The sequence below is a fragment of the Phodopus roborovskii genome, unplaced genomic scaffold, assembly GCF_943737965.1.
Source record: "Phodopus roborovskii unplaced genomic scaffold, PHOROB, whole genome shotgun sequence".
NCBI lineage: Eukaryota > Metazoa > Chordata > Mammalia > Rodentia > Cricetidae > Phodopus > Phodopus roborovskii.
In genome coordinates this window covers 15239622-15265996 of record NW_026125295.1, presented here as the reverse complement: position 1 = coordinate 15265996, position 26375 = coordinate 15239622, and the positions used below count along the sequence as shown (strand labels likewise).

The 26375-nt window shown below is 44.8% G+C and overlaps 1 protein-coding gene across 1 annotated transcript; it reads left to right on the top strand.

Moving 5' to 3' along the window:
• Nucleotides 1-14107: 14107 nt before the first annotated feature.
• Nucleotides 14108-14804, top strand: Iqcf6 (IQ motif containing F6). The gene is made up of 2 exons (XM_051205579.1): nt 14108-14224; nt 14377-14804. The coding sequence occupies exons 1-2, from the start codon at nt 14153-14155 to the stop codon at nt 14743-14745; spliced, it is 441 nt and encodes a 146-aa protein (XP_051061536.1). The 5' UTR covers nt 14108-14152; the 3' UTR covers nt 14746-14804.
• Nucleotides 14805-26375: the final 11571 nt, after the last annotated feature.

Genomic DNA, 26375 nt, shown 5'->3' with positions numbered 1-26375 from the left:
CTAACGTATAACATTGAGATGGGAGTGTATATAGTCTAATATGGGTGGGTTCCAGGGTTCTGAGATTGCTAGGTGCATTGTTTATAGAGACGGGTATGTGTGCATAATTTATACAGGCGAAGGAACTGGGTTGCCAAGTGCATTCCTATAAAAGAGGGGTATGTGCACAACCCTAAACCTAATGGGGATCCATGGTACTAACTGTCTCCTACGCTCAACTGCCACAGAGTGATGGCGCACCAATGCAAAGCACGCAAGGCTGCATGTTCAGATCCAAAGCTGCAGTGAAATTGTGCAATGCACCATGGGTAAGCTCTGCCAAAATACCTTGGACTTTGAACTAGGTTTTGGTCGTTGCACCTTCAGTAACCATTTCCTCTTGCTAAATGTTGCACAATCCCCACATTCAATTCTGTGAGGTCATGACCTACAGCTTAAGAAGCCCGATTTGGTGCTCAGAATGGTCCCTCAAAGCTGTGAGGAATAAGGAAGACTAAACATTGACTCTCTTGTTTCCTAAAGAAGTTTAGAAGCCAGATCTAAGAGGAGCAAACTGTTTCCAAGTTTCTTAACTGTATCCCAAGGGGAAAAAATCCAAGAGTATTTATAGGGACACAAAAATATCTAGCATCCAACAAAGTATAAGTCTCATTGACTGGCATCTAACCAGAAAATTACTGGGCAAAGAAACAGGGAAATACCACCCATATTTTGGGGGTGGGGTAGCAGTCAATCAAAACTGACCCAAATACCAGACTTAGAAAGCAAGGACATTAAAGCAGTTACTGTAACTGCACTCCATATGGTCAAAAGCTTAAATATAGAGACATGGGAGATATTTTAAAAGATCCATGTTGAACTAGAGATGAAAATGACAGTGCCTGAGATGAAAAATATAACTGGTGGATTAACAAATTACAGAGGACAAAAAGATAAAGAAGAAAGAAAAAGAGAGAGAGAAGAGGAAAGAAGAGAGGGAGGGAAGGAAGGGGAGACAGTCGATCCAGCTTTCTGATTCGATAACAAACAGAGAAAGGGTTTATTTTGGCTCATGCGTTCAGAGGTTTCAGTCTATGATCTGCTGGTCCATTGCCAACAGGCCTGTGACAAGCAGTCATGCTGGATTGCATGCAGAGAAGACAACTGCTCATGCCATGACGGGGAGATGAGAGAGAAAGAGCATGAGCCCATGGCCTCACATGCTTGAAGGCATGTCCCCAGGGACCTAAACCCTCTCACTAGGCCTCACCTTGTGAAGCTGCCATCGTTTACCCAGCTGAGGATCAGAAACCACCATCTGGGGGGTATTTAACCAAACCATACCAAAAGAAATCAGAAAAGCCGTTCGCTGAACAATATGACTGAGAAATTTCCAAATTGATATTTTTCCTATTTAAATTTTACTTAATTAAAATATTATTCTCCCTCTCCTCTTTCCTACCCCTTCAATGTCTGTCCTCTCCCAAATCCAAAGCAACCTAAACATATAATAAATCAACATAAAAAAGCAAACTGCTGGATATAGTCAGTGTTGTCTGCATGTAGGTTCCTAGGGCTGACCACGTGGTATTGGAAAACCACTTAGGGGTCCCATCCTGCTGGAAAAACTAACCCTTCTTTCTCAGCAGATGGTAATTGCTTGGAGCTCTTCCTCTAGGGATTGGGACCCTGTGAGACTTCCTCCATCTGCATTGGGCTGTCAACTGTTGTTGGAATTGTTCAAGTCTTGTTTAGGCAGCCATGATGTTGAGATTTCATGTGTGTAGCTTCCCTATCATAGCTAAAAGGCACATTCTCCTAGAAGACTTCCAAGTCCTCTGGCTCTTACAGTCTCTCTGACCCCTCTTCCCAGATGGCCCCTGAATCTTAAGTGTAGAAGTTGTATTGCAGATGCATCCTTTGGGACTGGGAACCGCATGATCAGTTGTTCTCTGCATTTTGACTAGCCAGGACTTTCTGTGGTGGTCTCCTTCTGCTACAAAAAAGTTTTTTTTTTTGTTTTGATGAGGGGTTGATTAAAAATTTTAATTCACAGAGTCAAGAAGTCTAGTGAAAAAAACAAGCCCAAAAAACAAGAACACCAATGTGCACTAAAGCCTTCTGCCTCTAGACATGTGCATGAACTTCAGACACGCGCATGACCTTCAGGCATGTGCACAAACTTCAGACATGTGCATGAACTTCAGACATGTGCACGAGCTTCAGACATGTGCATGAGCTTCAGGCATGTGCACGAGCTTAGATGGGGCTTCTCCAATTCCAGTGCAAACCTCAGATGACAACGATCCAGCCATCATCTAGATGGCAGCCTCAAGGCAGAACCTTCTGGGTAAAACATTCCTGGATTCCTGACTCATGGAAACTGTTAGCAGCTGTTAGTTCTCTCTGTCTCTCTGTCTCTGTCTCTGTCTCTGTCTCTCTCTCTCTCACACACACACACAGGACAAAAGTCATTTTTGTCCTGACATACTTGGAAAAACAAAAATAAAAAAGTAATTCCATGGTAAGTGTTACCATGTTAAAAACACAACGCTGGGGATTTAGCTCAGAGAAGGCCACCTTTTCAGTATTCATGAGGCCCTGGGTTTGATCTCCAGTACTTGAAACAAAAAGTCCCTCTACTAGAACAGTAAACACTGTCCAAAACTGTCAGTTTATTTTCTTGGAATCTAGAACTCAGTCAAAAGATCAAAGCACAGGGTGAATGCTTCATGAAGAAAACCTGAGCAAGGCAAACACTGAATCTCACCACACAGCTTGGTGGCTGTTCCACTTACCCGACTCACCCTTACTCCTAGCTCAGTGGCAGCCCTAAAGCCCACAGCAGAGGTTCAGTGACACCAGCATGTGTCCAAGAGAAGTGTGGTCACTGTATCCTGTCTGTAGTCTCCCTGCAGTACTGGCCTACAGGGCTTGCCTTTATTTAGCTGGACTCCCCTGAGCAGCTCCCCAGGGGTGTTTGTGGAAACCACTGAAAGCAAATTTATTAGCCACTACCCCATGGCGGGCTGGGTGGAAGAGCCCAGGGGACAGGAGAGGCTTTGAACAGCTCTCTCATTCCTGTTATTCTAGAACATGCATGCAGAGGGGAGATGAGGATCCTTACAGTGGGAATGACATAATAGATTGCCGATGGGCATTAGAACACACCTGTGGGTAAAGCCATTCCCAGAATCCATAATGGTATAAAGGAAGATCTCAGTGCCAGGGGCAAGCTACCTTTATATGAGCTGTTGGCCAGAAAGTCCATTGAGCACCCCCACCCAAACAGTATAAGCTACTGATACTATTATTCTTGCCCTCCAGAACAAGATAAGACACTATTGTTGAAGACACCACATGTGTTGATTGCAGAACACAATGAAATTAAGCTGGACCTGAAGTGGAAACTTCCCCCTGCAGGCTAATATTCATGCCATTATCAGTTTTGCCCCTCTGTGAACCCTACATGCTAAACTACTGACCTACCAGGCAAAATGTGCTCAAGAGTACATGCCTGTCATGAGGTTAACCAACTGCTTTCTGCTTGGATTTGAGGCACGCTTCATGGGAAGGGATTTGTATATGGTGCTGTAGACATGGCCTATGACTGGAAGATCCTAGAAAGGAAAGCTACTACTGTTGTGTTGTTAAATGGACATGACACACCTGCAAATTGCTTTCTAAATAGCTATGTTTATGCACTTAGATCAAGGCTGCTGCTGGCTTTGGTCAGAGAAGCTCCCCCCCCCCCCAGTGGGCTCCATGACTGGTACTCAGTCAGAGTGCTGAGACAAAGAGGCTACTGAATTCACAGCCCAAAGTGAGACCTCCCTCATCATGGAATACAGGACAGGCAGAATGTAGGAGGCAGAGGGAGGGATGCAATTGTGTGGAATGCTGTCTTCCTGGCATGATGTGGCCTGTGGCAGGCAGTCTTGAGCTTTACAGGCAGATTTTGGACTAGCAAACTGGGCTCACTGCATCCCTGTCTTTCCATTATGTGGGCCATTCAAGCATTGAACTTAAAATGATCCATATCCTATTCCCCATACATACTGTTAGTTTGTGTGTTCACTCTTTCCTCTCCCTAGCTTTCCCTCTCTCCCTCCCCCTTCATCCATCTACCCACAAGCTTTTGACTCATTTAGCGACCTAGAATAGATTCCTCTCCAAACTCACAGATCCCTCCATGACCAGGAGATATAAGTAACAAGCTTTTTAACTAGCCTATGTGGCGATATATGTTTAATCTATGCCTTCCATCTGAAGAACCAACAGCTACCCCAGGCCAGATCTTCACCAGTCCTCCAGGGGACAACAAGAGCAGGATTCTAGCACCAGATTGATGGCTGACAAGGACAGATATGGGGCATCTGTCAGACAAGAGCCACAAAGGCATCTATCTATCAGTACAAATTGCTCACTGTGAAGAACTCCCAGTCAGAATCCAACATCCAGGCGATAGGCCTGGCTGCCAGGCAAGTGCAGTGTCTATGAAAGGCACACTATGAGCACCGGGACTAGTTCTTTCTCCTTGCCCTCAGGGCAGAGTGCTGGCTGCCCTGTGCGCCAAGTCAACCAATGACGAGGATGGGAAGCTTCGCACAGGTTACCATCTCCACAGTGCTTATTAGCTACATCCTCTAAATACCTTCCCCTTTGGGAAGGCACCTTTGCTGGCAGTCTGTAGCGTCATTTTGTGCTAACTTCTGCTGCCAGGTCCCAGCCCCACCTTACCACTGAAACTCAGTACTGCAGAACAAATTCCCCTGCCATGCCCACCTTGAGGAACTAGACTCAGTTCTCTTGGGCATGCAGAACATTATGGCTTACAGAAGGCCCTCCGCCCATGCTTTTACTGGCTCTTGGAGGGTCACAAATGAATTACATGTTTGACCAACCCAGCAGCATGGAGAGAAATCCTTACCTGGGCCCATCTTTGTGGGATGCCTCCATTTCAAAAGATGTGGCCAAATGGCCAGGCATAAAGACTATATAAAGTTAAGTAAAGTTACGCGGTTGCATTAGGGAGCCAGGAAGTGTGGCAGATGTGGGTGGACCAGAGCAGGTAGTGTCTTGGATATCTGTGAGAGAGCCAGCCTTGCAGGTAAACATTGTCTTAAGAGTGGCAGTGTTGGTGTGAGTCAAGGTGTATAGCCTTTATGAAACTCCAGGAGACAAGTGCTTCCTTACATGGGGTGGACAATTCCCTCTGCCCATAGGCTTCTGGCTCTGAGACTGGCAAAATCCTTGTTTAGTAGATGTCCCTTTGCTCTAAGACATTAACCATACTAACCTCCAGGCCATGTTGTCACCATTCTCCTCACTGTAATTGGGTACGCACAGCCACATAGCCCATATTGGTAATCCAGGGGTAATCAGTATTATCTTTATATTCTCCAAAAACTCCCCCTATGAATTTGAAGTATCAGTTGTTTTGCTTTACGCTATCCATTGGTCGCCCAATTGGAGACAGATGAGGAGCCCTTTTCTGAAGACAACCCTACAATGTTGCTGCCTAATTATATCCATCTACCCACTGAAATCCCTGTGTACAGTGCCTTTCATGATGCTTTATCTATGTCTGACTTTTCCAGGAGTTAAAAAGAATCACAACACAGTGCACAGAAAGCATACCATGGACCTGGTGTTTTTGGCCTCTCTCTTTATAGTCAGCTAGTCAAGCCCCCTTACCTCAGTCCCCCATTAGGACATGCTCATCCCAGCAAAGGTGAGCTGTTTTTCTACCCATGAGCCTGTTGTTCTTATTGGCAGGTGGTGAAATGAGCATTACAGTGCTATCCATTCAAGTTATCAGGCTGATGCAAGCTTAACAAACACACCAATCTATTGTAGCGAAGCCTTGTATTGATGAGACATTTGCATGAGCTTCTGGTCCAGATGGTTGGTGTCAGATGGTTGACGTGTGCTGTGTGTTCCTGTGTCTGTGTGCCTATGTCTCTATCTGTGAAAGTGTCTATATTGTGTGCCTAGATTATAGGGGAGGGGTCCGTGCCATCGAAGAACAACCTGCTGCAGATATAAATAATTCTGGCCAAGCACAAGCTAATCTAACAGCTGTGGCTCAGCAAATACAGATATCAATAACATCATCCCACCCTGGCTCCAACTTAAGAATGTGACCTGTTCTCTTGGCTCAACCCTACATAATGGGGTGAATGGCCATGTACACAATGCAGCTCATAGCCAGTGTCTTCATATTGTTCGTCGAATTATGCTTTTCCCATAGCCTTAATGTCTCTATTACTCATGAAAGTGTTCATCACAATGGACAAGGTCTAATGCCTAAACATCATGGCTCTACCTCATTCCCTTGCTTCTGGTTAACCTTCAGACTCTGCAAGAGCAGAAAGTGAAGGCTATAAGCTCTTCATAGTTGTAAACTGACAGAAAGCCAGAGAATACCCCAAATCCACAAAGAGCACTCTGCAAACACTAGGAGTTGGGGTGGAGTGCTTCTTTGCCTCAAAGAAAATCTCTGTTGAATCACAAAATGACCACTAAGATCACAGCACAAAGATATTAGCTATACACAACAAAACACACAAATTTTATAAATTTTTTTCAGAAAATTTACTTTAAAAATCAATAACATATTCTGAGTAAGGAGGATGAACTTTTAGAATTTTTTCTCTTCCTCTCATACACACAGACAGCAAGTGAGAAACTGGTAAAATAAATGTATATTAATAAGAGGTTTTAAAAAAAGCTAAGAAGCTGGGGTATAGTACACACACACACACACACACACACACACACACACACACACACCTATATAATCCCAACATTTCATATGCTAGCCTGGGCTACATAGTAAGTTCCAGGCTAGCTGGGGCGATATAGTAACACCCTACTTCAAAAAGCGGGGCCTGCTAGGTAGATGACTCAGGTAACAAGCATGGGAATTTGAGTTCATACTCAAAGCCCATGTAAAAACTGGTAGAGTAACACACATCTGCAATTCCAGCGCTAGGACTCAGAGATAGGAGACTCTCTGTAGACTCACTAGACAGCTGGTCTAACCAACCATCGAGTTCCATGTTCAGAAAAGAGTCGGATGGTTAACATCTTCTTTGCTCACAGCTGCTCAACAATGTCCTGGAAACTCTAGCCAGAGAATGAAGCAAGGATGCACACAAAGACAGACTCAGTCTCTGTTTGCAGATGAAAGGGCCCTGAGGACAGAAAATCCGGGAGGATATGAGAAAGTCCTGGGGCTGAAAACTGACTCAACAAAGCTGCAAGCTGGAAGTCCAACGTGTCCCATTTGCTTTTCTACATATCAGGAATAAATGATTCAAAAAGGAGGTTACGAAAACAATTCTATAAACAAGAACACACACACACACAAATACAATTGTTAAGAATAAATTTAGAAAACCATACCACCCTATGGGAAGAAACTGAAGAGAATTTAAGTACAAAGACATCCCAAGTTCGCAGGTAGAAAAATAATCTACAGATTCAATGTATCAGTATTAAAATTCCCACTGTCTTATTTTAAAATCACTTGGAAAGCTAATTGTTATGGTGATATAGACTACAAAGGACTCAAGAGTCAAAACTGTCTTGAAAACAAAGCAAAACTGGGGGACTTACGCTTACCAGCTGCCAATTTTAACACTATAAAACTGCAATAATCAAAATAGTATGGTATTGGTAGAAGGGCAGATATATACAATGCTGGAATGAAATAAGCCTATGCACCTACATTTGGCTGATTTTGGAGGGCGGGGAGGGACAGGGTCTCTTTATGTAGTCCTGGCCTGGAACTCACTAGGTAGACCAGCCTGGCCTCAAACTCACAAAGATCCTTGTCTCTGCCTCCGAGTGCTGGATTAAAGATGTGATCTCCCTAGCCTGGCTATGTTCAGTTGATTTTTAGCAAGAGTACAAAGATTGGGGGGGGGGTAGTCTCTTTACCAAAAAATTATAACAACTGGGTAATACCATGAAGGTGAGTGGTTGGTTTCTAACCTGGCATCATTTACATATATTAACTCACAGTTATTTGAAGATGTTATTGTAAAAGAGAAAACTATAAAATTCCTTAAAAGAAAGCATACAACTAATTCCTAATGATCTTGGGTTTTGCAAAGGTTCCTTGATTATGACACCAAAAAACAAACAACAAAGGCAAAATAGATAATTGAATCTTCTGTTACTTTTCTATCAATGTGGTGAAACACCATGACCAAACCAACTTATAAAAGAAGGCATTTAATTTGGAGCTTATGGTTTCAGAGAGCTGGAGTCCGTGATGGCGGAACAAAGGCATGGTGGCAGGGACAGCTGAGAGCTCACATCTTGATCTACAAGTAGGAGGCAGGATGTGGGGTGCAGGCCCTGGGGGTGGCATGCATCTTTTGAAACCTCAAAGCCTGTTTCCAATGACACACCTCCTCCCACAAGGCCACACCTCCTAATCCTTCCCAAATGTTGCTACTAACAGGGGCCCAAGGATTCAACCATCGCAGATTTCATGACAATTCAAAACTTTAATGTATCAGTATGAGGAAAGTGAAAGGATAATGTCACTTTCTCCATCATATAGTTCCACCAACTGGGGGCCAAGTACTCAAACATAGGAGCCTATGGCTGGACATGTACGGGAAAAACTTAGATAGACACTGCTTAAAAAGTTACCAAATGTCTTTAATCCCAGCACTTGAGAGGCAGAGGCAGGAGGATCACTGTGAGTTTGAGGCCAGCCTGGTCGACAAAGTGGGTTCTAGGATGGCCAGGGCTACACAGAGAAGCCCTATCTCAGAAAACCTGAATCACAGTGGGACGGCTATTATGTTTTAAGGGGCTGTACAAAGTATTGTGAGAATGCAGAGATTGATGGGCTTGGAAAATAGTTCAGTTGTGTAAAAACAAAAATCAGAGCCAAGAGGTGGTGACACACCCCTGTGATCCCAGGACTCAAGAGACAGAGGCAGGCAGATGGATGAGTTCCAGGACAGCCAAGGCTGTTACACAGAGAAACCCTGTCTTGAACTCCCCCCTGCAATAAATAAATAAAAAATCAGTGTTCTGGTTTTAGGAAAAGTTAACTGCCAAATTACTGCATGACCACTCCTAGTTATATCTGAAAAGAAATTGAAAACAGGCTTGCATTTTTTATTCTTCTTTTACATATTAGACCCTGACTACAGCTTCCCCTCCCTCCTCACCTTCCAGCCTCTCCCCTACCTCCCTTCTTCTCTAGCCTTAAAAAGAATCATTTATTTTTAGTTTTGTGTATGCATATACCTATGTGTGGATATTTTCATGTGAGTGCAGGCATCTGTGGAAACCAGAAGTCAGAGTCCCTGTAGCTAGAGTTACAGGCAGCTGTGAGGTACCTGCTGTGGGTGTTAGGAACCAAACTCCCGTCCTCTAGAAGAGCAGTTTGTGCTCTTAACTGCCAAGCCATCTCTCTAGCACCTGAAGACTTGTATACGAGATATGGGAGATGGCATTCTGTAAATATGTTTCTTGTATTGGTTGATGAATAAAGCACTGTTGGCCAATAGGAAAGCAAGATAGGTGGGGCTAGGAGACAAGGAGGAGAGGGAAATTCAAGATGGAGGACGGAGAGAGCAGAACGCCAGCCCCTCTCCGGTAAGATGAGACCACGTGGAAGTACTTAGATTAATAGAAATGGGTTGATATTTAAGACAGAGCTAGCTGATAAGAAACACTAGTGTCGGGCCAGTAGCATTATATCAAATATAGCATCTGGGATCGGCCGGTAGGAAAAACCTACTCAAACACATGAGTGTTCATGGTAGCACCATTAACAGTCATAAAAACATGGAGATACTCAAAAACCCAACATCTGATGAATATTCAAACAGAACGTGATATAACCTCACAGCAGGATGATAGCCATAAAAATGGATGAAATACGGGCAGGTGTTGCAACATCTATGAAACTTGAGATCATTCCTCTAACTTTAAGAAGTCAGCCAAGGACGACCCCTGAGATACGATTCCATTTATATGAAATTTCCAGACTAGGCGAATGAGACTGAAGGGCTGGGGTGGCAAAGAGGCAATAGGGAATGGTCGCTCATCGGGCACAGGGCTCCTTCTTTAAATTAGGTGAAAACGGAACTAGAAATTGGAGGTGGTTTTTAAATACCAGGGAGTGTGCCAAAAACCTCTTGAAGGGCAGTTTTAGATGGTTAAATGCTTGATTTTATGAGATATTTTAAAACTTCAATTTAAAAAGATACACTGAATACATCTATTATGTTATTATATATATTAAAAATATAAATATGACTTCTTTATAAATATATATTTCTTTAGGCCACAGATGTGATATTTATAAATGTCTAGGAACCAGCCGAGCCTGGAGCAGCAGTAATAAAAGGAGTAAGCATTGATTGCCAAGGCTAAGTAGGGTTTAAAATGTATGCATTTTTATATAAATATGTTCACCTTTTTAGCTTTTGTCTTTTCTTTATTAATTTTTAGGTTAGCAATCAAAGTAGTAGATTTCACTATGATATTGTCATACATGGTCATGTTTTAAGTTATTTAAATTTAATGGAAAGTTAAGTCAGTATAAACATGGCCATAGAGGGATATATTTGAGTATAAATTTGAGTATAAGAAATTTACTTCCCTTTTATCACAATTTTAGCAAAAGTATATATCATATGTTTAATCAGAAAAACTTATCAATCAGAGAAAATGGGACCAGAGAAATGGCTCTGTGATTAAGAGTGCTTACTGTACCCACATGACAAGCTGGGCTTGGTGGCATGTACACCTGAAACCCCAGGACTGCGAGGGACAGAGATAGGGAAATTGCAGGGGCTTGCTAGCTACCTAGCCTAGCTGCAGGTTCAGTGGGAGACGCCATCTCAAGGGAATATAGTGGAGAGTATTACAGCCAAGCACCCTATGTCATCCTCCGGCCTCAGTATATTTGTATGGGGAGGAAGCTGTAAGGAAACAGAGAGCAAACATCATGGTCTATGACTACTTAGCAAGAATGAGGAGTTCACCCCACCTTTTGCCTTAGTCCAAGTAACTTTACAAAGAAAGAAGTTCACTTTACTCGTAATTACTGAGATTCAAGGACCTGTCTGTCACTAGTGTTGGTTCATGGTGGGTGGCATCTGATTGGTGGAGTTATGGGGAAGCCAGAGGGTGGTTCTCAACAGCTTTGGAGGGTTTCAGACTCCTGATCCATTCATCCATTTGTAGGGCAGCACCCAACACTAAGACCTCCCACTAAGACCTCACTCTTAGATGTCTCATCTCCCAGCACAGCCATCTTAGGGACCAAGTTTACAGCACATGAACTTTCTAGAGGATGGAGCACCCTGGGACCGGAGTCAGACCATAGCATTCCCCAACACACCAGCTGCCACTGCATAACTGAAAAATACGTGAACATAAAAGGACAAATGGAGTCTTTTTTTTCAAGTTCATCTGAAAAGGAGATGAAGCCAGGATACCATGGCAACCTCTCCCAAAGCCAGGATGGAGGGGGAGATGCGTAAGGAAAAGTGGGGAGTGAAGTGACATTTGGGCCACAGCAACCTAGTCTGATGGTTGGACAGGAAAGATGGACGTGTCCACAGCCCCCTCTATGTGATTCCTCCTGTAGGAAGAGACTTCTGGTGCCAGCACTGGGAGTTCGCCACAAAGACAAATGCTTTCGTGGTGACTGACAACTGCGCTGCTCACCCAGCTAGAGAGCCATGGACAGAACAGTGAATCCTTTTCAGTACTTTGAACACAATGGGAAGAGTTTGCTTGGTTGGACCTGCCACTCGTCCAGATGGACAACTCCATGCTGATGTATGAGCAGCAGGAGCCTCAATTACACATAAACAGGAACTGTGGATGGTGTATGGTCCCATAGCCATCCACACCCAAAAATCCTCCCACGCAGAAAAAGGAGCAATCATGCTGAACCCAGAATGGCCTCGCGAGCCCCATAGGGCTTGTATGTCTCTGTATTGCTCATTCTTTTGTTCCTGGATCATTGGGCTCCAATCCCAATGCTGAGTCTTGGAAACACAGTCCTTGGTGAGCTCCCAGGAGATCTGGCTTCACAATGGCATGCTCCCAGCATGAAGGGACAGATTTGGGTTTTGTAGGGTCTGAAGCTTATAGCATTTAGAGGGGCAATTTTCAGAAAAGTACAAAGCACACAGAATTGCAGATACAAAGTTAAGTGAGCCTTTAGGACAGGAAATCACAGCCGATCACCCGTTTTTGGAAGTTGGTCGATAGCTCATGCTCATGGGGTTTCTTTATATTAACTGCCCCATCTCTATAATACTTTCCTATACCTCAAGCTGTATGTTGCTTGAGTAATCCTTCATGCCATGATTTTATATCATTTTCTGAAAAAAAAATATTGACACTTGGAATGCTTAAATCATGTTTTTGTTTTGTTTTGTTTTGTTTTTTTCTTGCAAGCTTCCACTTTGTTGTTCTGCTGGGGTTGGCCCAATAATCACAGAGATTCTGAGAAATTCTTTTAAAAAATCCTGTGTGTGTGTGTGTGTGTGTGTGTGTGTGTGTGTGTGTGTCTTTAAGGGGAGTTGCTCACCTGTGTTTGCACATGTAGAGGGCAGAGGGCAACTTCTTAAGAAGCCTTCCTTAATTGCACTCCCCATCTATTATGATGGAGGCTCTTACAGAACCAGGAGCTCACCATTTTGGCTGCGCTGGCTGACCAGTGAGCATCCAGGATTCCCATCTTTTATCCATTCTCCCAGATAAGTGGTCATGGGTGCACACACCATGGCTAGCGTTTTGCATGGGTGCAGAGGATTACACTCAGGCACTTAGGCTCACACAAGCACTTTACCCACTAGGTATATCTTCAGCCCCAATTCTGATAAATTCTAGTTCACAAAACTTCCATCAATAAAAGAAAAATAATGACCAGAGATACAGCTCAATAATACAGAGCTTTCCTAATATGTAGACAGCTCTGGGTTTAATCCCCAGTTCTACATTTAAAAATAAATGTAGGTGAAGAAAAATAAGATATATATACTTTTACCATTGCATCACCAAGTATGAATTTAACAACAAAGATCTTCAGCTTGTTAACATTGATACAGGGCTGGAGAAATGTCTCAGCAATTAAGAGCACTTACTGTTCTTGCAGAGGATGCAGGTTTGGTTCCCAGCAGCCACATGGCAGTTCACACCCATCTATAAGCCTAGCTTCAGTGAATCTGATGCTCTCCTCTGGCCTACCCAGGCCCCTGCATGCACATAGTGCACATACATTCACTCAGGCACACATATGTAAAAGTAAATAATTTTTAAAAACATTGATGAAAATAGAATCTTCAGCTCGGGGAGTTATGCACCTGGCATCAGGAACAGTTTTCTCCAGTAGGTTTCTGGCTCCCTATTTCCTGAACTTTACTTTTCCTTTGCAATCCACATACTTTTGGTGCCAGGTTCTGTGGGACATGTGGATGTCACAATAGCAATACCTCTGTCCTTACATCTTCATGCTGTGACAAAGGGTGAATGAACACAGCAGCTGCAGAATGACAGGAATAGAAGTCCCTGCTCTCGCAGGCAACTGTGACTCACATAGGGCTATGCTGTTAATCTAAACCAGCCACATCCCAGCTCAGTTTATTGCATCCCCAAAGAAGCTGTCTTTCCACACAAAGCCCCAGGAGACATGACAGAGGAATCTAGGGAAGAAAAGACAGAGGCCCTCACTAATCAAAGCTAAGAAACGTGGACAAAAATACACATTTCTACTGCTTCACGCTGTCTGGCACTGCCCCTCACCCCGGGATCCCTGACACTGAAGCCTCTCCAAACCCACAATGGCTCTGGGCAGCCGTAACCAAAGACCTTTTTTACCTGCAAGAAGGTTATGTGGCTCTCCACTGCTACTAGGAAGTGGAGATGAGTCTGAGAAGTAACTGGAATCCACCGAAAACTGTACACCCCAAGGGTAGCAGCACATGAATAAAGAGCTTGCCCAATCCAGAAGGAAGCAAGGCTGAGGTTAAAATGCTGGCAGACAGGGCCTGATGAGAAGGCTCCTGTGCAGAAGGGCGGAGTCCAATGATGGACATGTGACTAATAGTTGAGGGCGGGGCCTAAAACTAGGGTAGCCTAAATGACAGATGAGTGAACTCTAAAGACCAAGGCCATGGACATACAAACTGTAAGTACAGCCCTTTCAGAAGAGACCTGCCTGGTGGATAACGAGCAGTGTGTAAAGGTGAGTAAGGGTTGGAAATAAGATAAATGGGGTCTAGAGACAAGAGGGCAGGACAGTCCAAGCCAAGTCCCCTTCCCTCCCAAGTCCCAGAAGTGGGGATAGAAATGGCAGAGAACTGAACATTTCCATATTCTTCCTCCCCCCACGATCAGTTAGAGAAGACAGCTATAAAGATTCAGTCATGGTGGCGTGGCAACATGGTCCGACGAACACTGTTGCATGCAGCACTTGGAGCATGGGCCATCCAGTGCTGGTGGAGGTCGATGCAAAACAAGATGTTGGAGCAAAGACGGAGCTTGGCTCTAAAACTCTACACCTGCCAGGAATGGGCAGTGGTGAAGGTGCAGGCGCATGTCCGCATGTGGCAGACCCGCAGACGATTCCTCCAAGCACGCCAAGCAGCCTGCATCATCCAGTCTCACTGGCGCTGGCATGCCAGCCAAAGCCGGGGCATGATCCAGGGCCGCTATGAGGTCAGAGCCAGCCAGCTAGAGCTTGACATTGAAATTCTTATGGCCTAGGGTGCTGGCAAAGCCAAAGGGGGCTGGATCTCCCTCCCAATAAAGACACTTACTGACCATAGACTTGCCCTGTGGATATTGGACCCACAGAGAGAACTTAGCCTCTAACTTACCTTTCATTCCCAAATATTCCCTGGTATGGATAGGCCCTTGTCTTGAGACCCATCCTAGGCCCCTGTTCCTAATGTCATTCTTGGCCAGTCTTGCACATAAGGGACTGTAGGGCTCAGGCCAGGTACTGATGCCTCCATCAGTTGGATGGGTCTCTCCACCATGGGAATGGGTCCTGCACGGTTGCTCTTCTGCAGCCCCTGCCTAAGCATCTCCATTCAACTTCAAAGAGTCTAGCTGCAGCAGGGCCAGCTGGGAAAACAGGGATTCCATATCCTGAACCACAGGGCCCTGAGCACAGGGCTTGGCGTGGAGCCAGGAGGACAGCACACCTCAGTGGAGCAGCAGCAGGACATGCGTGTCCCATGGGCTTGTGGGGGAGGCTGTGCTCCAGAGCCCGGCCCTGAAGAAGGCCAGCCCAGTGGAGGAGGAGCAGCTGTGACTGCAGCCTCTGTCCCCTGAGGATGGGCATCAAGGCTTCCCTCCCTCCCTCTGCTGGCCACTCCCTGGGAGAAGCAGGCATGGCTTGGGAGTGGAGAGGGGCAGCTGGGGTGGACACACAAGCAGGGAGGACTGGAGGCTGTGGGTTTGGGCTCACAGCCTTCAAACCCCACTGTTTTCAGAAGCAGCTGTGCGCTGATCCCTCCCCAGACTGCCGCCCCCTGCTGGGCCAGCTTCAGGGGCTCCTGCCGAACTCAGCTCTCTGGGTTTCTCACTGCCTTGGCTCTGTCTCTCATCATTTCTGCCTGGTTTCTAAGCTCGAGGTGCCTCTAACCTAGGGCCCTCAGGAGTCTGAACTTCCATTCTGAAAACATGAGGGATCTCAGATTTTTTCTCTCCCTAGAATCTGGAGGTGGTCGGCCCAGCATGGAGGATAGGAGGGGCAGCTAGTAGATGTGCAAGAGTCAGGGGTCTTCGTGGCATTGTTGCTGGAGGTTTTTCTCAACCCCAACTCCCCTTGTGTGTATGCATGTGTGTGTGCATGTGTGTGTGCATGCATGTGTGGGAATGTTTGTGTGCATGTGTGTGGTATGTGTACATGCATATTTATGTGTGAGTGCGTGTGTGTAAGTGCGTGCGTGTGCGTGTGTGTGTCTGTGCGTGCGTGTGCGTGTGTGCGTGTGTGCGTGCGTGTGCAGTAGCTTCCAGAGTAGCAGCGGCACATGTGAGGACTTAAGTTCAGTTTGCTCTCATCGCCTCCCGTAGCTGCAGATGACAGTGACGCATTTGGGCATCTGACCTTCTGAATGGATGTCGTTCTTGCAAGGGACTCAGCTACAAACTCCGCATCCAGCTCTCTTCCCACTTTTCACAGCCGTGAGTGAGGAGAGATGGGTAAGATGTGAAGCTGAGCATGAGGGAAGTTCTCCCAGACTGGCCATGTTGTTGCCATCTCAACAGTGAGAAGTGTTTAAAACCTGGGTTGGCAAGGGTTGAAGACTCTGATCCTCCTTTTGATAGAACATTAGGCTCTCCTAAGTCACTGAAAAAAACCATCTAGTCAGAGATTTTCCTTCTGAGTATGTTGGTGTGAGGTCAGCATCAAGAGTCCAATGTGTGCTGTACAGTGGTGGCACGTGCCTTTAATCCCAGCACTCGGGAGGCAGAGGCAGGCGGATCTCTGTAACTTCAAGGCCAGCCTGGTCTACAGAACCAGTTCCAGGACAGCCTCCAAAGCAATACAGAGAAACCCTGTCTGGAAAAAAAAAAAAAAAGAGTCCAATGCATGGCCACAATTGGAAACTCCTGAGTTCAGTGCTTTTCAATGAGCCTGTGTAATCTCACTTGAAGATGGTCATGTAGAATTCAACCTGAACCAAGCAGGTTCAAGGCCATCAAGGCGTTGTGCTCTCCAGTGACCTAAGAGTGCAAAGTGAGGCGAGGTCCCTGGGTGGTGGGGAGGAAGAGCTTTAGAGGAGGGAAGTAGACGGGGTCTCTTGTCCCACCAGGTCTGTGGTAGGAAGATGAGACCCTACAGGTTCCAACAATGGAGACTCAAAGCTAGACCCAGAAGGGTGAAGATCCAAGGTTTGGTGTCCTGCTAGTCAGTAGTCTGGGGTCTTGAGAAACCAAAGATGGTCTGGACCTGTAAGGTTATGCTGGAGAGCCCCGAGGAAGAGGAAGTGAGTAGGCGAGCAGCGAGTGGGAGAGGTTTCCCTTGGCAGTTGTACCTGTGGCCAGCCTCAGCCATGCAAATAAGCCCTGCTTTCCCAGCAGGGCAGAGGTTACAGGAGAAACCTTTAAAGGCAGACCCCACAGACCCCTGCTGCCCTCACCATTGCTGAGAACCGAGCTGCATAAAGAACTCCTCTGGAGAATGTATGCCCTGGAAGGGACATGCTTGCAGTCTCAGGACTTGGGGGGGGGGGAGGGCAGTGTACTCTGGGAGGACCTGGAACTTACCCCGGCAACATATGCATTACCAAGAGACATATGCCCCAGATTGTTCTCCTGTTAATAAACAGATATATTAACTCTCAGACTGGCTCAGACTATAGATTCTTAGGAAAGTATCCGGTACATTAAAGGCCCATCATGCAATGGTTCCCCAGATGGCATCTAGTCTCCTTGTCCCCAAGTCTTACCCTGTGTCCCCAAGCTCCTCACCTGGTAAATCACCAGACAGCACTGATCACTCAGCTCCAATGTCACCATCCTGTCATATCTGCTTTTCTGTGTCACACACACCAATCCAAGATGAGGTGGCCACAGCCACTGCCGTGTCATCCTAGGTACATTGACTGGATAGGACACAACCCCATCCATATCCCATCAGGGTAGAAATGCCTGGTGTCTAGAAAGGTTAGGTATATAGTTTAGCTGGTAGGCCTGTGCTAGCATGAAGGCATGTGCTAGCATGCACAAAGCCCTGAGTTTGATCCCCAATACCACAGAAGCTGGGCATGGAAACATGTGCCTGTAATCCTAGCATTCGGGAGGTGGAGAAAGGGGGATTAAAATTTCCAGGACAGGCACAGCTACAAAGCAGGTTCTGGGTTATATGAGACCTTAGGCAAATGAAGTCTTCGATTAGCTTTGCCTCTAAAAACTGAGTTTGATAGAAAGTCTAGAAGCAAATGTCTGTTGTATAGATGAACTGGGGTGTATTGAAGGAGTTTGGCAGTGGCCAAAACTGTGATATGTGAACTCATGTGACAATAAAAGACTCAGCATAGAACTTGACATTAAAGGGAGTGACTGAGAGTTAAATGGTCACTACTAGTAAATATGTTGGGGAAACAGAGACTTCTGAACAAAAGGAAGTTCTCATAGTTGGGGTGCAGAGGACGACAGGAGGTAGGCAAGGGAAGAACAGAGAAAGAATGCTGTGGTCACATAGAAACAAAATCCCATCCATATGACAGCGTATTAGGGAAATGAGTTATTAGTACAGCGCCTGCCTGTGCCTTCTTCCATAGGCCCCCCACAAATCACCCCAGTAGGAGATCCGAGGGTGTAATCTGGGAATTGTGCAGCTCAGATGTTGCAAGATGCCCAGATGCTGCCTCTGGGAGCTGCCCCCTTGAATCCAGAACCATTTTGGCACTGCATAAGAACCAGATTCCTCTGGACTTTTATTAATCGTGTTACACTGAAGTTGTGGACTGAATAAAAGGAAGACGTGGACAGCAGGGTTCATCTTCCTCTGCTTCCTGACTGAAGGAGCAATGTGACCAGACATTGCTGCTCCCGCTACTGCGCCTTTCCCAACACGATGATAGTGTCCTCTCAGACTGAGAGCCAGAGTAAACACATCCTCCTCAAAGTTGCTCTTGTCAGATGTTTTGTCACAAAAACAAGAAAAAAAAAAAAAAAAAAAACCAAGAAAAATGACCAATAGAGGGTGTGAGTTAAACACACTCAGCATGAGCTATTGCTGTTGAAGCTGGGGGATGACTTCTCACCCTGCTTCTGAAGTGTTTAAATCTTCCACAGTAAAAAACTTGTGGTGAGGAGTTAGGAGTAGATGTCCCCAAATCATATCACTGACTTGTTTTCTAAAATGAAACAAAAACTTGTTTTCTCTTCTCAAAATGAAGCCCAGCCATGGGAAGTACAAAGTGTAGCTGATACACACACACACACACACACACACACACACACACACACACACACAATCAGTAGAGTGATCCATTCCAGCCTTATTCCTTATGGTTCTTCTAGGATAAATTCAACTCCTCTTGCTGTCAGGATGACTCTCATAGGTCCAGCCCCCATGTTACACTTAAGAAAAAGAAGAGGAAGAGAAAAAACAAACTGCTCTTGTCCACTGAGTTAATTCCTTTAAAGTCCTTACCTAAAAGACACACCTATACCCAGGGACCTCCACTTATGTTCACTGGCCCCTCCCAGCTGTGAGGACTGTAGTTGCCACAATGACAGAGCCTGGGCATAGCTTCACGGACTAGATTCTGCTGTGACACAGACTTGCAGAGCTCAGGGACTTAACGGGGTGCACTTCCCACACAAAGCCTGCTTTGCTTCAGGCAGCATGTCTCCTCCACGTGTGTGTTTGGTCTTCCCGGCTGCCCCGCCCCATGTGGGCATGCAAGTGTCTGTGACTGTGCTTCTGCTAACGGGAAGGGAGGGAGGAAAGACGAATCTAGCAGTTCTAATTCACCATCTAGAAAGGTCTTTTCACTTCTGCTTCCAGTGTGTGTGTGTGTGTGTGTGTGTGTGGTAGGCGTGTATTCATGCGGATGAGTGCATGTCTGCAAGCGAGTGTTGTCGGGGCAGAAGTCAATGTTGGGTGGCTTCTTCAACTGTTCCCTTGTCTTTTGAGATGGAGTTTCCCTGAGCCTGGTTAATGAGCTCTAGAGATGTACCTGGGCCCGTCTTCCATCACTGGAGCTACTCAGATCCTCATCAGCACCCAGCTTTTTACAAGGGTATTGGGGATCTGAGCTCAAACCCTCATGGTCACACAGCAGACACATTAACAACTGAGCCATCTTCCAAATCTCTAGTGTCATTCTTTCCAAGTGCTGTGGCTTGAACCTGCATCCTAAGGATGATGGCCTATGCCTCTAGCCTCTTTATCCTCACTATGTTGGCTCAGTTAGCCAACGGCCCATCCAGCTGTGTCTAATTTTTGTTGTTGTTGGTGGTGGTTTGTTTTTCAAGACAGGGTTTCTCTGTGTAGCTTTGGAACCTGGCCTGGAACTAGCTCTTGTAGACCTGGCTGGTCTTGAACTCACAGAGATCTGCCTGCTTCTGCTTCCCAAATGCTGGGATTAAGGCATGAGCCACCACCACCTGATGCTGTGTTTAATCCTAAGGAAAATGGAATTATAAATTTCCCATGTGGCTGAAGAAGAAAGGGAAAATGTTCATTCACAAATCGATGCCCCTACGTCTGGCTCTCTACATGAGGTGCCATGGAAGCAGTTATCAGCTTTTGCTAAAATGAAGAAAAGATGAGAGAAGACCCCCCCCATGAGAATTAGTCTATATTAAGTGGAAACAGGTAAAATCCATCTATTAACACAACCTCGTTTTTTTTTTTTTTAATCTAACCATATGTTGTTTATAACAGATACACCTGAAATGAAAGGAAATTGCGGGCTGAAAATAAAGATGTGAAAGGTCACACAGGAAGGAATCTGTCTTAAAACACATTTAATCATCTCTCTTGAGACAGAAGAGGATGAAGACAAACCAATCACTTCCATCCCCCGAAGCTCGCACGGTCATGAAGGGCAGGAGAAAAGCCACGGGAATAAGAGGGAACGGTCCCCTAGGAAAGGAGAAACAAGCACTGAACTGTGAGATGTGGGGAGCTGATGGACAGAACACCCGAGGGGTGGGAGGAGGAGGCTGCCGAGGCTCACATGCAGCATCTGATTCCAGGCTCTTAAACACTCGTCACCTGCTTCTTTAAGGGGACTTGTAAAGGCCCTAACCTAATGTTTTTAAAAGAACACACATAAACAACACATGTGCCTTTAAAGGGTGAAATGGGAATTGCAGGTAATGGTATCCTTTACCACCAAGACAGGTTCTACAGGGGCTGGATAGCTCAGTGTTTAGGAGTGCTTGCTGTTCTTCCAGAGGACTAGGGTTCAGTTCCCAGCACCCACATGGGGTTATCTAACAATCATCTGTACACTTGTAACCCCAGCTCTGTGGAATCCTATGCCCTCTTACAGACTCTGTGTCCACCTGCACACACATGGCATACACACACACAGAGACATAAAAGAACATCACAGCTTAACGAGACAGGGTCTACAAAATGCTAAACAACAGATGATCCTAAGGATTAGGATAGAACACTGCACAGTGCTCTGTGGTAAGGCATGACCTGAGAAGTGTGTTACAAGAAAGGAACATTGAGGCCATTCTCAGTGGTAAATACAGATATAAAACCCAAGTCAAACACCAGCTAATTGCAACCATTGTTCCAGGAAAACAGTGATGGATACACTGTGGGTAGGCACACCAGCAACTTCAGCTCTCAGGAGGCTGAGGCAGGAGGATTTGTTCAAGTCCAAAGCCAACCTGATAGACAGTATAGATAATGAGACCTGAGGACTTTTTTTTTTCTTTTTTAAGGAAAAATCAAAATAGATATTGTGGTTTATGCTTGTGAAATCAACACTTTGGAGGTTGATGCAGGAGGATTATTATAAGTTTGAGATCAGCTATAGGTGGTGGCCCACTCCTATAATTCAAGCATTCAGGAGGCAGAGGAAGGTGGATCTCTGTGAGTTTGAGACCAGCCTGCTCTACAAATTGAGTTCCAGGACAGCCAAGGCTGTCACACAGAGAAACTCTGTCTCAAAAAAACAAACAAAAAAGTGGTATAGGGGCCTTTTTTGGATGTCAAGTTGTCAAGGAGTACTTTTGTGATTGTTAATCTTGCCGATAATTATGCTGAGATATGTCTAGGAGATTAATTTTTATTATTTACTGTGTGTGTGTGTGTGTGTGTGTGTGTGTGTGTCTTCTAGGATGTATATTGCTGTGAAGAGATACTATGTCAGCCGGGCATTGGTGGTGTGCGCCTTCAATCCCAGCACTTGGGAAGCAGAGTTCAAGGCCAGCCTGGTCTACAGAGTGAGTTCTAGGACAGGCTCCAGAGCAATACAGAGAAACCCTGCTTCAGAGAGAGAGAGAGAGAGAGAGAGAGAGAGAATGAGAGAGAGAATGAGAGAGAGAGAGAGAGAATGAGAGAGAGAATGAGAGAGAGAGAGAGAGAGAGAGAGAGAGAGAGACTATGTCCACGGCAACTCTTGTAAAGGAAAACATTTAATTGAAGTATCAGCTTACAATTTCATTATCATGGCAGCACGATGGAGCATGGGAACATGATGGCTTGCAGGCAGACGTGGTGCTGCAGAAGGAGCTGCAACATCTTGATCCACAGGCAACAAGAAATAGACTGAGTGTCACATTGAGCTTGACACACTTCCTTCAACAAAGCCACGCCTAATAATGCCACTCCCTATGATCTTATGGGGGCCAATCACACTCAAACTACCAGTGTGTGTGTGTGTGTGTGTGTGTGTGTGTGTGTGTGTGCTATGTGGTAAGAGGCAATGTTACGTGCCACTGCACACATGTAGAGGTCAGAATTAGTTCTCTCTTTCCATTGTGGTATCTGGGGTTTGAATTCAGGTCAATGAGATTTGCACAGCAAGCTCCTTTACCCACAGAGCCATCTCAATGGCTTACCTAGGAAATCAATAAAACATACTTCTAGGTGTATTTATGTGCAATTTCCCTATATTATTCAGTTTTTCTTTGCTGTAGTAAAAATGGAATAAACAACCTAAAAGGCTGGACATGATAATATAACAAGTTTGAGGTCGTCTCTGGCTACACATAGCAATCTTTGATGTGTGTAGGCTTAACATCAGAGCATCAAAATATAAGAGGCAAAAGCAGAGGGGACTGCAAGGAAAAAGATGAGCTCACGGTATTATAATTAAACACTCATCTATCAGGGAAAGCCAGCATCAGAAGTGATGAGGGCAAAGTGGACTCCACAGCACCAAATACCGACTGACTAGAATCAGCTGGACATCTTCACCAGCACAGCTAAGCTAGAGAAAGAGATAAAAGGCTTTGGAGTCTGGAAGGGAGAAATAGAATTGTCTCTGCTTGCAGGCGATGTGATCTTATTTATATACAGAAACCTCGAGTCAACCAAAAAACAAAAAACCACCTAACCCTGTGGGACTTACTACACAAATGCAGTGGAGTTTTGTAGGCGACAACATTAACCAAAGATGTGGAGGTGATCTGGCTGTGCTATCCAGCACCCCACTAAACACAAGGATGATCTGGATGACCTGGCCAGTGAGGTGGGTGTCCCCTTCCTCCCTCCATAGATGACCACTCTTCAGCCAAGAGTATACAAGTGGCTACATGCCTCTGCTGGAGCTCCAAACAAGCTTCCAAAGTCAACCGAACAACCCAGCTACACTAACATAATGAACGTATGTAGGAATGTTTTCAAATATTTATGTTTATTTTATATGAATGTATGAGTGTTTGCATGTATGTATAGGCATACATATGTACCTGTGTCTGATTGCCCATAGATACCAGAAGGGAGAGTTGGATCCCCTGGAACTGGAGATACAGACAGTTATGAGTCACCATGTGGGTGCTGGGAACCAGTGTGAGTCTTCTGCAAGAACGGTAAGTGCTTTTAACCACGGAGCCATTTCTCCATTGCCAAGGAGTAATTTTATACATATGTGCGTTTGTATGTATATAGGTCTTACATACCTACCATGTGAACACCTGAAGGCTAGAAGAGGGCATCAGATTCCCTGAAAATGGAGTCACAGATGGTTTTGCGCTGCCATGGGGCTGGGAATTGAATCCAGGTCCTCTGCAAGAGCAGCCAGTGCTCTTGATCACTGAGTGAACTTTCCAGCCGCTTTAGGAGTAATTTTAATCAAAGAGAAGGAACACCAGTACATTGAAAGCTATGAAACATTGATCAAAGAGATTTTTGACAGAAAGAGAAAGATAACCCAAACCATGGTCAATAAATTAGAAGAATTCATATTGAAATATCCATCTGATCTGAAGTAACCCACAGATGTGATGCTAATCCCTACCCAAGTTCCAGTTCCCACAGACACAGAAAGAAATAATTCTAAAATTCACATGAAACTACAAAAGACCCTGAACTCCCAAAGTTATCTTGATCAAAAAGAACAAAGCTAGAGACATCACAATGCCTGAATTTTAAAATCTTTCAGGAGACAGAAATCAACACAGCACAGTACCAGCATAAAAACACACAAACAATTGAACAGAACGGAGGGATCAAAAATAAATTTGCACAGCAACAAAGCAAATAACCTGATTTATTTACTTTTATTAAGAAAATTTATTTGGGGCATGTATGAATGCACACACGCATGTGGCATATGCATGTGTAATGCTCATGTGGCTGTGTGCAGGCTGGAGGTTGACACTGGGTCATCTGCCCCTGTCACCCCCCAACTTGTTTTCTGAGACAGTGTCCTCACTGAATTTAGAGTTCATTGATTCACAGAGACCAGCTGGCCAGCAAGCACTGGGTCCCTGTCTCTGCTTTGCCCACACCAGGATTACAGATATTCACCTATGTGCCTAGCTTTTTCCATGGGTGATGACAGTACAGGTGTGCACCTATGTGCCTAGCTTTTCCATGGGTGATGGGAATACAGGTGTGCACCTACATGCCTAGCTTTTGCATGGGTGCCGGCATCTGAACTCAGTGATTGTACAGCAATCACTTCACCAACTGAACCAACTCTCCACCCTCAAATAACTTGATCTTTAAAATGAGCAACTTGACTAACCATCAAGGAAATGTATATGAAAACCAGAATTACCACCTCACACACGCTAGAATGGCACAGAAAAAGGTAACCCGTGTCGGTAAGGGGGTGGGGAACAGAGACCCCTCATACACTGTTGTTAGGAATGTGAAGTGGCGCAGCTGCTATGGAAAACAGCAGGAGCTTCCTCCAAAGCCAAAAACAAAACCCTGTCTATGACTCAGCAACCCAGCATCTCAGCGCATACAGAAGGGAAATAAAATTAGCACATTGAAGGGATATCAAATGGGCTGGAATGGTGCCACACACCTATGATCCCAGCACTTGGAGGCTGGGGCAGGCGGATCTCTGTGAGTTCAAGGACAGCCTGGTCTACAGAGTGAGTTCCAGGGAAGCCAAAGCTACATAGTGAGATCCTGTCTTGAAACAAACAAACAACAATAACAACAACAAAAAGAATAAGAATAAGAGGAGAAGGAATGGGAGGAGAAGGAACATGCATCATGTTCACTGTGGCATTATTTACAAGCTATGGAATTAACCTAACCGAGAATGAATAGTTAAATGTGCTTTTCCACTGAGATGTTTATACACAATAGACTGTTATCCAGCCATCAACCAGAATGAAATTATGTTGCTTGCTACAATGGAGATGAGTCTGGAGTATATCTAAGTGCAACAAAGTAGTCAGACAAAGAGGACTATGGCATGATCTCATCTGTGAGTGGACTCTAAAACAGCCAAAATAAATAGAAGCAGAGCCAGGCATGGTGGTACATGCCTGTAAGCCTAGCACTTGAGATGAGGAGACATGAGGATCCAGGGTTTAAAGTCAACCTTAGCTATATAGCAAGAGCAAATTTAGGCCAGTTTGGGCTACATGAGAGCAAGCAGAGCCAGTCTCAAAAAAATCAAACAAAGGAAAGCAAAAACGTAATAGCAAAAAAAAAAAAAAAAAAAAAAAAAAAAAAAGATAACAAAATCCCTCCGAGAAGAGAGTAAAACAATAACAGCCAGGGTTGGGAGTTATTTAACGTGTCGGCAGTTTCATTCTGAGCATATAGGGGCTGGGTATCTGTGATTATAGTTAATAATAATGTATCATTTCCCCAAAGACTCCTGAGAGATCTTCCAAACCTCACAAATAGGGGAGTAATTATGTGGTGTGATGAAACATAGTTTAAGTGGTAATTTTTTTTGTCATTTATAATTTCCCACAATTTAAAAATCAATTGTTTATTAATAGACTAACAGAAAACAGCTGGAAAAAATGAAGTGATACTTTGAAAAATCTCTTCTGGTCACATCAAAAAAAAAAAAAAAATGCAGACACCTAAGAATAAATTCAATGCGATGATTGTAAAACTGCTACACTGGGAACTAGAAAACAGGATGGGAATTGGGTTGAAATAAAGAAGGCATTCCAAGTCTGGGAACTGAATGACAATGTTGTTAAGATTGCAATTGCCTATAAATTCAGTTTTTTCCCAAAGCTAGAAGGACTGGAATCAAAATTTGTGTTGAAATGTATAGGACCTAGGAAAACCAAGGCAGTGTTAGGCAGAGGGAGCAGAAAGCCAAAGAGGCTAACCTCTCATCCAATCCCTTCTCTACAGCTAGAGAACTGACGAGGTGGTCTTTCCTGGGATAGACACGAAGCTTACTGAGACTCAGTCGTGTCCAGAGAGAAACAGAGATGCCTGTTTCTAGCCGAGCAATTTGAGGGCACCT

What these genes read in the sequence shown, in the direction of transcription:
- Iqcf6 (XM_051205579.1), top strand. Translation starts at nt 14,153, where the DNA reads ATGGACATACAAACTGTAAGTACAGCCCTTTCAGAAGAGACCTGCCTG. An exon ending in ATAACGAGCAGTGTGTAAAG is followed by an intron (nt 14,225 to 14,376) that starts GTGAGTAAGGGT and finishes CCCCACGATCAG; the next exon opens with TTAGAGAAGACAGCTATAAA.